Source organism: Gymnoscopelus braueri (assembly GCF_963280865.1).
Source record: "Gymnoscopelus braueri genome assembly, chromosome: 11".
In the NCBI taxonomy this organism is placed as follows: domain Eukaryota; kingdom Metazoa; phylum Chordata; class Actinopteri; order Myctophiformes; family Myctophidae; genus Gymnoscopelus; species Gymnoscopelus braueri.
In genome coordinates this window covers 27,479,775-27,493,692 of record NC_137613.1, presented here as the reverse complement: position 1 = coordinate 27,493,692, position 13,918 = coordinate 27,479,775, and the positions used below count along the sequence as shown (strand labels likewise).

General features: G+C 40.7%; 1 protein-coding gene across 3 annotated transcripts; it reads right to left on the bottom strand.

Annotated features, from left to right (window-relative positions):
- Window positions 1-67: 67 nt before the first annotated feature.
- Window positions 68-12,455, bottom strand: adck5 (aarF domain containing kinase 5). Of its 3 annotated transcripts, none has more exons than XM_080442990.1 (15): window positions 12,274-12,455; window positions 10,314-10,405; window positions 9,973-10,122; window positions 9,621-9,720; window positions 9,269-9,469; window positions 8,869-9,009; window positions 5,535-5,648; window positions 5,308-5,439; window positions 5,131-5,214; window positions 4,385-4,466; window positions 3,886-3,964; window positions 3,695-3,786; window positions 2,897-3,149; window positions 1,948-2,064; window positions 68-1,631 (listed from the first exon to the last, which is right to left on the bottom strand). In XM_080442990.1, the coding sequence occupies exons 1-15, from the start codon at window positions 12,295-12,297 to the stop codon at window positions 1,529-1,531; spliced, it is 1,764 nt and encodes a 587-aa protein (XP_080299116.1). In that variant the 5' UTR covers window positions 12,298-12,455; the 3' UTR covers window positions 68-1,528. The 3 variants fall into 3 exon arrangements, with proteins under 3 accessions (XP_080299116.1, XP_080299117.1, XP_080299118.1); XM_080442991.1 differs by having other exon boundaries at window positions 9,621-9,696; XM_080442992.1 differs by lacking the exons at window positions 9,973-10,122; window positions 10,314-10,405; window positions 12,274-12,455 and having other exon boundaries at window positions 9,269-9,464; window positions 9,621-9,679.
- Window positions 12,456-13,918: the final 1,463 nt, after the last annotated feature.

Here is a 13,918-nt window from a genome sequence, read left to right as displayed (position 1 = left end):
ATTCTCACATTTGAGGTAGAACACTTTATTTAACATACTGTTAAAATTACCTTTTAAAGATATTTGGGCTTGACAGTTGGGTACTAAAGCTTGAATAGCAGTTGATCTACAACATACAGTATAAATAGGTAGTGGCTCGTGAACAAGCAGTATCAAACCCGGAGTGGGGAAGAAAAAAAACAGTGAACAGTGATTGAAAGTTAAATGCAATAAATTCTTAGTAAAAAGAAAAAAATATTAAATAAAAAATAATCGAATCTGCCTATTAGATTAGAAGGTATACTTAGTGAGAAGTGGACATTTTGTCCTGAGTGGCACTAGAGCAAAGGTCATGGGGTCATTCAAATCGTTATGGATTATACTCCAGGGAAGATGAAAGCATTCAGTAAAAATATTTAAGATTCTCGTGTGCAAGTGAAAACTTGGCCTAAAGGTGTCACTAGGAACTGGGAGTGTGGTAAGCTAATGACATTGCACAACCACAAAATCCCAGATTTGTGCTTGTAGAACATGGGTTCAAGGAGCCACCACCTAATATTTATCATTTAATTTATAAAAGGTTATTACATACATACCAATTCCAAGGTTGCATTTGATACGGACCAAAATAATTACAACTGTACAATTAGCATCGGTGTTGAAAGATTTGAGTTTCAGATTTTAAGCATTAAAATACACCAATTCAAATGAAAAGAGCAGGACTGATGAATTGAAATATTACTTCTACATGACAAGACCTGTCCCACTATCAAATCTGCTCAGTCAAAGACAATAAATGGAACAAAGCTCCTAAAGCCTGATTTATACTTGGTTGAGCACTGTGTCTTGTACCGAAAGTTGCAGATCTACAAGCCCACAACGTGTCATGCTGCGATGCATTGTGAGCTTGTAGATCTGCAATTTTCTCATCGGGATGGAGCCAATAAGTTACGACTCAACTTCTGTGTAGTCTTTTTTTTTCATAGCCAGTGTACCGCCATGCTACAATCTTTCATGCATTATTAAGCAAGATGATACGGTAACTAAATTAGGATCAATGTCTGAGAAAATTGTCTTCCAGAGGCACCAAGGTTTTGAAAATGGACAAACTTCTATTGAAAACCAGTTCTGTCCAAAGAATGGTTAAGAAATTGCCTAACACTAAAAATAACCATACACATACAGCAGCACCAACTCCTTTCAAATCACGTAAAATATTTTAAAAGAGACATGTTAAATAAGTATGGTTTACCATTCTAAAAATATTTTAAAAAAAGAAACGCATGTTAAAATAGGTATGGTTTCTAAAATGGCTTTGATTCAGGTTGAAACAGTGGTTTCCGGGATTGAGGTCCTGCCCAAAGTCAATCTCTTCGTAGTATTATGTGTAACTGAAGTATATCCACTTCGGATAGTTACTAGCAGCATGTGAGATTGTTTCAGTGGTGGAATCTCTTTGCTGCTGTTTCACAGTTGTCCAAATTGCACTGATCTTGTGCTTGAGGCAGGTCTGCATTCTCTGGTTCTCTTTGAGGGCACGCTGTTTTTTTTATCTCAGATACTCGTACATCTCAGCATCAAGAGATATGAGACCGAAGTAAGACAGCAGGTTGACAAAGGTCCGGGTCAAACTCATCATAGCCATCTCCGATCTGTGGAGCAATCGCATAATTACATACTCTTGTAATTGCTGCAGGAATGTCAGTGGACATGAGCATGAATTCATTAATGTAGGGGTGCAACAGTTAATTGAACTACCGGTAATAATTATTATTTTTTAATCGATCAATAGATCCTTATTTTGGGCAACTTTCAAAAAGAAAAAAAAGGAATAGCCAATCTTGTTGTGAGCTGCTATTCTATGTGCTATTTAAACTTTTTTGCGCAACATTGTTGTGCAACTAAGTATGAAATAACACTTAGATGGTTAATCAATTGGTTGATATATAAAATTTCCCTGCTCCTTACCTCAGAGCATACTCGAACCTGAGGCCCTGCCAGGTAGAACACATCCAACGGAACACCCTGAAGTTGGACAACATCCCTGGACTATCTGCGTGGTGCTTCCCCATGCTTCGCACAGCACTAAAGAATAAAATAAAATAAAAACAAATTAAAAGATGAGAGGATACTATAACTGCAGATGTTGTGTTAGGACTGTAGACAGAACACTTGAAAATGCAAGGCTTTGTCACTTGTTTCTGTGTTGAAGAATCCTTGTATTTCCTGTTCCAGTTCTGATAACCTTACATCACCAGGCTTTCTGGTTTCGATTCTGAATCAACCAGAGTGATCCAGTCTAGAGCGCGCCTACTCTAAAAGCAGTGTTGTAAACCCACACAAATGCCAAATCAAGTAGCCTTGTCTTACCAATCGTTACAAGTTAGAATAAAACATGGGGTCGTCCAAAATCACATACTAACAAAATTGTATGCCAAACTAGTATGTGATTAGTATGTCCGAGAGCTTAGCTACTACTAAATAGTACATGGGATGCATACTAAATTCCAGTGGTGGATTAAGTACTCAACCCCAGTACTTGAGTCAAAGCGTAAACACACAGAAGTAGTACTTCTACTTTGTCACAAGATGGGGCACTTTGCCAACATTCCGTAATGGTCTCATTTGGATTAGATGAAACATACTATTTAGAAGGCACTCAATAGTATGTTGAACGTTAGTATGTGATTTCGGACGCAACCATGGACATGCCAAACAAAGTATTCCAAGAAGTAATTGAAGAAACATGCTGGATTCATAAGATTACATCTTGGTCAGAACAATAACCCAAACAAACTGGAAGCAGACTTTTTGTAGTAGGCGGGCTCTAGACCAGATCTGAAACCGGCAAAGCAAATTGATCCCAGTCTATGGTTCTGAAGTTGAGAGAAAACACAATGAGTCTTTTTGTACAAACCTCTTAGCCATAACAAAGTAGCGGTCCACCGGTGCTCCCAGAGCGATGTTGATGCTGCGGACTGTGTTGATGTTGCGGAAGACAAGCAGCATGGGTCGGGGCATTGCTTTCAGCACCTTCATGATAGCGTCAAAGCGATGCATGGCCATGTCTCGCATGTACGTCGTCTCCTCTCTACTAAGAATACTGGAGAGACCCAGCTTCCGCATGTTGATTGGTCGCTGCAGCAGCATCTCACTGAAGAGGAAGTACTCTGCAGGGCATGGACATTAAAATTAAAGCCATTAAAGCCTTAATAGCTAATTAGCGACAATTGATATGTTTTATCTCTTTTTGAGACTTAATGCTGCAATCTGGTTATTATAACCAATCTGTAGTAGTATGGTGGAGTATGTTAATACAATGTAACTAGCACATCTGCAGTGGTTGGAGGTAGTCTCCCTACTCAGCAAGTAGCTCAAAACAGCAATGCACGATATCTCCCCTGGCTAAGATGGGGATTCCGTGTTCACGAAGCGGTAGATGTTTTTTTTTTTCCTTATTTATTTTCCAGGTAGTCACTTGAGGTCAAAGATCTCTTTTTCTAGCAAGACCTATAGCATTAAAAAAGTACAGTACAATACACATAAATACAAGAACATTAGGCAAATGACTGGGATTGTGGGTGAATAGAGTTTAGTCTCCCACACGGGAGACCCTGGTTCAAATCCCAGGTAGGACATGAAACGTACGGATTGCAGCATTTATTCAAATGTGAAACAATTGACATAAGACATGAACACATTTAACAGCCCTCACCTTTGACCCCAAGAGCATTAGAGTACTTCTGCATGGCTGCTTCATCACGCAGAACTATAGACCTCCACAGTTCACAAAGAGCCACTCTGTCACTGGAAGTTCAACAGATAGGTACTGTATTGGAGCTGATACTAGAGTTTTAAAGCAATTCAGTATTTTTTATTAAGGACACAAAATAGAAACAAACTCACGTTTGACAGAGATATTCATATAAGCCATGGTCCAGTAGTACCAACTCTGCCTTGTTATCAGGGCCACGCCTCACTAGAACTGCAACACAATCATTCACTTAAACCAATTATACTTAGTTGTGGTCCCCCAAGGCTCTATATAGTAGGTACACTCTTTTTTCCCTCTACTAAAGCGGTTCTCCAAAAATAGCCCATCTACAGGCTCGTTGTGAGCTTGCAGATGGGCGATTTCTGACCAATATTCGCCCCACAGTAGGGACGCTATGGTTCATGCGGTTAATAGGGTTCTGTAAAGAAATGCATGGGTGTCGGTTATTACTATAATCTGCAAGTTGTTATCTCTTGCCATCATACAAGGAGAACTTTTTCATTAATGTATTAATACTTAGTACTTTAAGTCTTGCTTATATGGTCAGATGGTCAGCTTTTTGGGAAGTGAATGAAAATGTTGCGTATCCGCTTTTATGTAATAACAGACATATTACACAGCTGCACTCACCATTGCCAGGGTGAGGATCAGCGTGAATGAAGCCAGTGTTAAATATCTGCTCTGCAAACGTCCGGATCAGTTTATCAGCAGTCTGGAAGAAAGGCACATCCTCCTATAATTTGACAAACCTCTGTAGTGCGTGGTGTAGTGCGTGGTGAGGCCAAAATTGGATCTGCCCGTTTCTCCTCAGTGGCTGGAGCAATTGATCTGAATTTGCACACAGCCATTGACCATTACCATGTGCACCTAACAGCGAAGCCCGTTTTCCGATTACACAAAATCTCAGCTGTTTATTAGCGTTTTTGTGTTCGCTGGCTCCCGGGTTGCCAGATCATGTGCGCATATCCCCCCACGGGTATGGTCTAGTACTGTATAAATTAGGGGTGTGCCGAATTGTCACACTATTGCCCTATTTGGATTCAAAACGGCTATTGTAGCTGAAAAGCTACAAGTTTGCATGTCTGAATAATGCAAAAACAGAATTATTTGTTTGCATTTGCTTTTTTCTCCCCCATATATTTTCATAATAAAAAAGTATCGTATCGTATCGAAATCGTATCGAAATCGTATCGAAGTTGTGAGCCCAATATCGTTATCCCAATAGCTGTGAGGCGACAGCGCTACCGACTGTGCCACCGTGCCCCCCTGGACCCAACTTTGAAAACAATGTAATATTGTAACTGTGATACAATATTACATTGTAGTAGCCAATGCTAATTCTGCAGTCATATCATTCCTGTTATCACATCACTTACGTCTTTCAAACTCAGTCCTTGTCGTTTGATCTCTTCTACGTTGTTGATTTTGCACCCTTCACAAAACTCGGCTGTCAGCACTCGCTTTGAATTGGGGCAAAAGAAACAAGCTTTAGTGACAATTAAGTACCGAAAACAAGGCATCCGCAAGACCACAACGATGTAGAGTAATCTCACCTTACTGGTTTGTTCCCAGTAGACTCTGGGTATGACGACGAATTTGAAGTGTTTAAGTTCCTCTGCGCACCTCTCCGAGTTTTTGGCCTCGTTTTCAAAGTCCAACTCTTGAGCCAGCGTCCCCTTCAAGTCCTATACAGCAATTAGGATAACCACCAGTATTACACATAATATCAAATGTATATAGAGTACGCAAAATATAATATATAATGCCGGGATGCTCAGACCTTGAGGACCCATCGAAATCCAAAGCTGGGGTGCAGCCACTCTACCCAGTCAAGGAGAAATTCCAATGTCTTAATATCTCCCTCAAACCGATCCCTGAGGTCAATGTATTGCACCTTCAAGAAAAGAGAGTGCGTTAACAAAAGATACAAAAGCACCTAAAATGTAATAAGATATATTAGTCAGAATCTATGTTTAATTATACAAGAGAGGAAAATAGCTTGTGCCATCGTCCAACAGTCCAAACTAAGAGGCTAGTTGTTTTAATCAGGTGCGTAAGCTGAACGCTTATAAGAGGAGAAACCGTATAGCAAAATGCTCACACACTGATACTGAACAAAAGGAATGTCCACACTGAGGTTTAAGGATGCAAAAATATTCTCAGGTATTTCATTAATCTGTGTATCCGTTCAATAGTTTTTCAATATAAAACCAAAAATAAGTAACCTTTGTCCTCACACCAAAATTGCATTACAGTAAGGCACTATTCTAACAAATTATGCTGTAATTAGACATGCTACAAACATGGGCCTATTATAGCTTGATTAGACAACACAGGCTTTAATTACACAACTTTAATGACATTATAGGCTAATCAGGCTATAAGTCAGACAAAACAAACACTCCTAGTATTTCACAACTATTTATTTGTGTGCTGATGCATCTTTGACCATCGCTGAGGAGTTTGTAGGTGTTTAAAGCCTATATAGAGCATCGCAGTTCCCGCCCCTTCCGGGTTCCACCGCAAAATACTCAATGCATTTTTCCCATTGACATTTCCAAAAATATTTATATCTATTAATTTAAGCCTCGAATCAAGCCATCATGACATGACATGAATCATGACATAAAACGTTTGATTCTGTGATTAAAAAAAAATCACAGAAAAAAACGTTTTATGGTCATGATTCATGTCATGTCATGATGGCTTGATTCGAGGCTTAAATTAATAGATATAAATATTTTTGGAAATGTCAATGGGAAAAATGCATTGAGTTTTTCCTTCAGGCACCAGGAAAAACCAGGAAGTGGGCGGGAACTGCGATGCTCTATAGTATAGGCCTACTACGGTAGCAAAAGCCTCGACAATTGACACTGTCAGTGTAGGAGGCCTGTCCAAATGTTTAACCAATGACTGAAACATCTGCATTTTGATGCTCTTTAGTCCAAAAATAATATTTTACACAGCCTATGGTACCCTGCCATGAAATCCAAGGGTTGAGCAGAGGGGCTGTGCTCAAACGTTTCATTCAATAAGGCAGGCTACATCTGTAAACTGGACTATTCATGAATGTCATTATTGTTAGTCAGTGAATTGATCTGGTATAGACGAATCCACAGAGCACTGCGGTGTCAGACTCCTGCTGCGGTGTGCATTCCAACACCATAGTTATGATTGCGCCAGGGGAGTGCTCTGTGGTCTGTGGTCAGTACAGAGTACCAGTTCTACTGCCCTTTGCCCACCTGAGTTTGTTTATTAGCCAGCACAAAGGCTACCCGAGGCCACCTTGACGGAGAAAATCCTACAAAAATATGGATGAAGTTGGACCAAACTCACCAAAGTTTCAAAGTTGGATCCAGTGATTAACTGCTACACGTGAAACCAAAAGCGTCACAACTGAATAAGTGGGGAGCATTAATGAGGAACAGCAGTGCCCACACATTCAACATCATTCATGAAACCAAGTGAGTATTGTAAGATTTCATCTTAAAGTATAGGCAACTTAAGAATGTCTCTGTGAACATAGTGGCAGTCATCATTTATTTTATAATCTGTATTTGTTGGTTGGTGAGATTAGAATGTAAGCCTATGTGTGTGAGGAACTGAATGTGTAGGCCTATGTGTATGAGGAACTGCCCTGCCTTATGAGTGCCACATTTCTAATAAATAGAATAAAGGTTGTATTAGCCTACAAGACCACCATGTGCACACTTGTTGCGTCATAGAATGCACGGAGCCATAAGCGCGCCAAAATAGATGCTTGGATACTAAAGTATAAAGCTCCTGTACACACATGACTTGCATGAAATGCAAATACAAGATTTATTCCTATAAAAAGATTCCCATTTAGGGGGCCAAAATAACCACTCAGGGGCACGCCTGGCATGATGATGCCTTTGTCTTTTTTTTTTTCATCCCACGATTTTGTAACCCTTTTTCACCCGGTGCCAATTATCTAAGTGATCCTGGACACTCCCCCCGCCAGCTTAGGGAGCCCAGAGCCGAGCTCATGCCTCCTTCAATGCACGAGAGCCAACTGACCTTCTTGTCACCTGACAGGGGGGAGTTTCCCCGGTTGGACGTAGCGCGTGGAAGGAACACGTTATTAACCAGTTCCCTTCCCCTCCATCAGGCACCCGGCTGTCATGGGGGAGGCGGTATAGCGACCAGGATTACTACATGTTTTTGTGAGGGTATTAAATACCCTAGGAGACACGGGGAGAACATGTAAACTCCACACAGAGTAGGCCCTTTCGCCAACCCCACCTAGGCCTAGGGTATGGGCGCTGATGACGCGGAGGAGAAGACACGCCCATAGCGTCTCCGGCGGGAATCGAACCCAGGACCTTGTAGGCAGCTGTGAGGCGACAGCGCTACCGACTGTGCCACCGTGCCCCTCGTGCTGCCTTTATCATTGGAAAGTCAGGGTGTGATATCTCAAATGCGCTTCAGTTACCACTCTCTGAAGACGGCAATAACTTTCATTCTGTGTTGCTAGCACTATAATATGTGCAAAGAGCACCAAAGCACAGACGCCATTTGCTTGGGAGCACAGTTAGGGGTGCATTTAACCCTTTGAGGGTGGGTCAGTGGCCCGTTTGTCTTATTTGTGTGGGTGTAGCAGCCAAAAAGTCACACAATCCTGTGAATTCACTGAGTGTTAAAGCCACCTTTATATTCCCACAGCAAGTCTGTAAATACAGCCTACTTTTTACCCCAAACAACTGATGCAATATGACAATATGAGCACAAAATGTTAAATGGGAAAACAAGTCATTATCCATGTTTTCATTTTGTGTTGGGAAAATATTAAGTTTTTTATTTTGTATCATGATAAACGATTGAACAAAAAGATACACAGATTTTAATGGTCCATAGTGCTGTAAAAAACAAAAGTACCACCAAAAAGGTGGGATGAGAAAATAGATAAATAAATATCTGCCAGAAATAGCAGATGCACAAGCTTAATGCACTTGCAACGCACTGTCAGATTCACACATGATACTAGAGTGCAACGAAGCCTATAAATCAAGCCAAGGAAATTAAGAAAATGTGGGAAAGGTATGTCGTATTTACAAACATGACGTTGTGCTCTGGACTGCACAAGCACTTACCTTCACAGCAACAGTGGTTCCATCCAACAACTCTGCTTTATGAACCTGAGCTAAGCTGGCAGCTGCTATGGGATTGTTGTCAAACTTCTTGAATATCTGCTGGGGGGTTTTATTGAAATCTTCTTGGAAGAGAGCGTCCACCTTTTAAACAAAATACATAACATAACATTACATACCCGAAAACCTAGTGGGTTTATATGTGGGTGTGTGACTGCAGTTTGTATATTTGATTTGACTGTGCCTGTGCGTGTGTGTGCGTGCGTGCGTGCGTGCGTGCGTGTGTGTGTGTGTCCATATTCTAACTCTTACTGTGACTCTTCCCAAATTTTTTTACACCTATAAAAGCTTATTTTTATTCTGTTTCTGGGTAGATCTAGCCGTGGGGACTTATAGTTCTTACCTCTTTGTATCTCCTGTCCAAGGCCTTGTCCTCTAGAACCTGAAGGGTGCGAATGTATTCAGGGGGTAAGAGGTGGTTGAAGGAGCACAGGCCTTGTCCAAGTTTGATGTATATTCCGCCATTTTTCACAGCTCCATTCACCATGTTATCTGCTGCCCTCTGGTGGCAAGCCGACATCCCGTCCAAATAGGGTTGGCTGCTCTGGCAGGGGAGAACACATGTACAATACAACTGTTCACATAGTATAGTATTTAAGAACAATAGCACAGATATGGCTTCCGCTTCACGCATAGTAATCATTTTATGATATATCATCTTCTTTTTAAAAGGTCTTTTTAGGTGACACGCTTACCTCATCTAGGCCATGCAATTTCCAGTTAGTCGTCCAGTAGTAATCTACTGTTATACAGATACCAATGTAGAGAGATCTGAGGACAAAGAGATAAGAAGGCCTGACAATGTCAAGTTGACATCACAAAGGTTTATATTCTGCATATAAAAGGTAATGGGTTACTGTTGATGCAGGGTTCAATTAGCAATTATCTGATCTGAGAAACGGAGATAAAACATATCCCCACCAGCAATTAAAATGAATGACCAGAGGGGGGATATCAAAAGCAGAAGCATGGATTCCCCCCATCCCCCCAGCAAATCTAACCCAGTTGATGACATTGGGGAACGATGATTGTTGGTGATCCACCCACCTTATGAACCGACCCTTTCCCTCAAACTCAATCCTCATTTTCCTCTGCTCACGAGGTTCTGACACTGTGTACTGGATGCCGTACACCGAAGGCACACCGACGAGAACGGCGAGAAACGTCTTTTTCATCAGTCCTCTGCTCTTCCCCTCCCTGAGAAAGAAAGAAAGGAGGTATTCACATGTGAGTCACAGCATCGTTGATATGTACATAGCTTTAAGCTGTGTCAAGATGGAACCATGTCAATTTACTATAGTGACCATCACGTAAGAAGACCACACAGCAAGTTAGAATTGTCTAGAATTGATCTATGTTCTAGCATGGAGTCCCAGTAGATAACAAACCTCAAAGAACTGAAGGTTCTGGTGAGTGGGTTCGGTGTTCCTGGGTGCTGACATCTGCGGAGCAGGGCCATGTGGCGTAGACACAGCCTCGACTAGCAGAGAGACATACAGATTGTTGTTTATTTACAGTAGAGGTCCTAGCTAATGTCTGTGGTTATCAGTCCAAGAATGGACACGTTTCTTTGGTCACTAATGCAACCGTGGTATATTTGAAGAACAACATGAGAACTAGTGTTTGTGTACTGTGTCTGTGTGTGCGTGTGTGCGTGCGTGTTTGCATTGGTGGTGGGATGCTCCATCAAGGGCACTATATCCAGCCAAGACACGTTGTTGTTTTCATTGACTGTCTGCATCTGAGGACACAATGTTTTCACCACTGACAAATTGATGTACAGATAACGTTAGCACTAATGTCAGGGACCTGACCGTGGGGGATTTATCAAAGCAGCTTATCACTTCACAATGATGAACATTTGGAAAAGGATAGTATATCACATCACCACGGAGAATGAAGGTAGATATTACAGAAGACCAACACCTTCATTTCCCTTTGAATGAAGTGCCAAACTGCAGATTCAATGCAACGCCTCCCCCATGCACATCACAACAGTGCTGAAAACTTCTCCCCATCATCCAGTCTGAAACCTAAGCTCTTCAAACTCCACCTCACTCCCTCGTACTCTTCATTCCTACTACTATCATTTATTGTTTCCCATTTTTTGAAAGATTGTAGTTATACTATGAAGGTGTATGTACTTGTTCTGTTGTTCACATATGCTATGTTATTTATTTTAAGATAGACATCACCTGTCAGTATGCTTGACAGCAAATGCTAAGAATGTTATTTAGGTAGAATGTTAGACAGATACTAGGTTTGATGTTTACCTGGTATCCAATTTTCTTTGAAGCACGCATCAATGTTTTCTTTGCACTCTATTTGTTAGCCTTGGATCAAGACGGCCATCGGTATGACAGCCTTGTATCAAGGTATGACAGTCTTGTATCAAGGCTATCTATTTATGTGACCAGATGTCGTTTGTTGACTGGGGTTCATGTCATAAACTCTGTTCTTACTTTGTAAATCGCTCTGACTGGATAAAAGTGTCTCTGATTAATGCCTAAATTGTAAATTGTGACAGCTGCAGAGCAATACAAAATACATAGGGAGGCACTGGGATGCAGTGGTGGAAAGTAACTAGGTACATGTACTCAAGTACTGTACTTACGTACAATTTTGAGGTACTTTTACTTTACTGGAGTATTTCCAATATTCAATACTTTTACTCCACTACATCTCAGAGACAAATATTGTACTTTTACTCCACTACAATTATTTGAAAACTTTAGTTACTGTGTAGATTGTAGATTTTGATTATTATGACAAAACATACATTAACCACTTCAGCCCTATTTAAACTTTGGCTATTTGAAAATAGCCGATCTACAAGCTCACAATGCGTCACGATGCAACGCGTTGTGAGCTTGTAGATCTGCTATTTTCAAAATATTTTTTATACATTTTAGACATTATGATAACTTGTGAAACAGGACATTCTGCATAATGACTACTTTTACTTTTGGTACTCTAAGTACATTTTGATACTAGTACTTTTACTCAAAGGAAAATGTCAGCTGATATTAAAGTTACAAATGGGAAAGTAAACAGACCTTTGTGGTTGGTGTTATGGTGGCCTTTCAAAAATAAAGTTATCACACACACACACACACACACACCACACAGTTGGAGTGTGGGTGTTGTTTGTTGGCAGAGTATTTCTACATCGCAGTTTTGATACTTTCACAAGTAAAAAAATAATTTGAGTACTTTTTCCACCACTGCTGGGATGTGCATTAACATTTATACAAACAATTACATTAAATCTCATGACTGCCGCTGCTAACTACATGACAGCCACACAATTCAAAACAAAACATTCACAAGTATTATTTATGGCTTTACCACTTTGAAGGTCTCCCCCGTCATACTGCCGCCGGCGTCCCACACTTATATCGTCCCGGAGCAAATAACTAGAATATTCCTATTTCTATTGTAACCTTGGGCTTCTGCCTCCTCCTCTCTTATTGCTAGTTATGCTACTGATTATTGAATAGCACACATGTTTACTCATCTCTCCTGGTGCTGCTGCTACCATACATCATTATATCCTCGCGATAATCAAACGAACTGCTATTGGTTGTGTTTGACTGTGACTCACCATCGCGAGATTATTATCTGCATATTCCTCCTCCTTGCCAAAAATGAACAGATCTACAGGCGAACAACCAGGGTTGCCATGTCGGCTTATTATAAGCGACTATGTGCTTATTTTTCTGTAAAGTTGCTTGTAAATATATTGGTAGATGCGGGTTGCGTTTTTTTTTGGGCCTGTTTCTAAAGTCTAGTTGCTTATTTATAGTCCGCTTGCCAGAATGTGAACCCGGAAATGTTGAGTACACCAACGTTTTATGTTAGAAATGTTGAGTATGGGTCCCCAGCATGTGGAAACTGCCGGATGCTAACTTGCATATGTTGAGCAATTTTCAGAATTAGCGTAATTAGCTTTTATTAGCATAATCACCTATATGGACAATAGTCCCGGGCCTTAGGGATATTTTCGCGCTAATCAGTCTTAAATGCACCAAATTTGGCCCAGATGTAGCCCAGGGCATGCTCTAATGATTTAGCTAGGGCGCCCGAGCGGGCGACCTTTGGGGTCGCCATAGCGGCCAAATCCAAAATGGCCACCATGTAAAACGGTTTTGGCTGTAATTTTTGAACCAGATGAGCTACAAATACAAACTTGGTGTCTATTTCATGTTTTTTGACCATTGCAAACACATTGGAATGCTTATCATTACGATTGGGTGTGTCTGAAACCCTAATTTGCATATTTCCAAGATGGTGGCTATGTGAAAACTTAACCTTTGACACTTTTGGCAAACTTGGTGTCGATTTTATGTTTTTTTAAGCATTAGAAACACATTGGAATGCTCCGATTAATTATTAAATCTAACTAGAGCACTCTAATTAGCTTATTACCAATATGACCACTATCAACAACCTAAAAAAAGCAACCTATGTATGTTACACAAACAATTTTACCGAACATTAGAAAAATGGAGTGGCGCACATCCCTATTGATACAGATAATAGCCAGTAGGCCACGCACACAACCACACAACAAGGTTTGTTGTGTAGAACCTCAATGTTCCTCACATCCACATAATAAGGTGTAACAAACTCCGGCTTTTCCTCTCTTCCATGCGCTAGCAGGATGTGACACTACATCAGCCTTCCTTGGCATGGGAAAAGAGTGCATGGGCGGAGGAAGGCAACACTGGATCTCACAGTAGCACCTGATTATGTGGATGTGAGGATGCCTCACCAACAATGAGGGGTCCAGACTACAACATATAAGCACAATGGGCATGCCCATATATGGGCATAGATAGATACCTTTATTGATCGCACAGGGGAATTTCAGTCACCCAGAGGCAGCACAGCAGTCAGAGTTACATAGTTACGTAAGGAATGTATACAGCAATACAAAGGTAAGACATAACAATAAAGAACCATCACTAAAGAACAAAAGTATACACCTGTA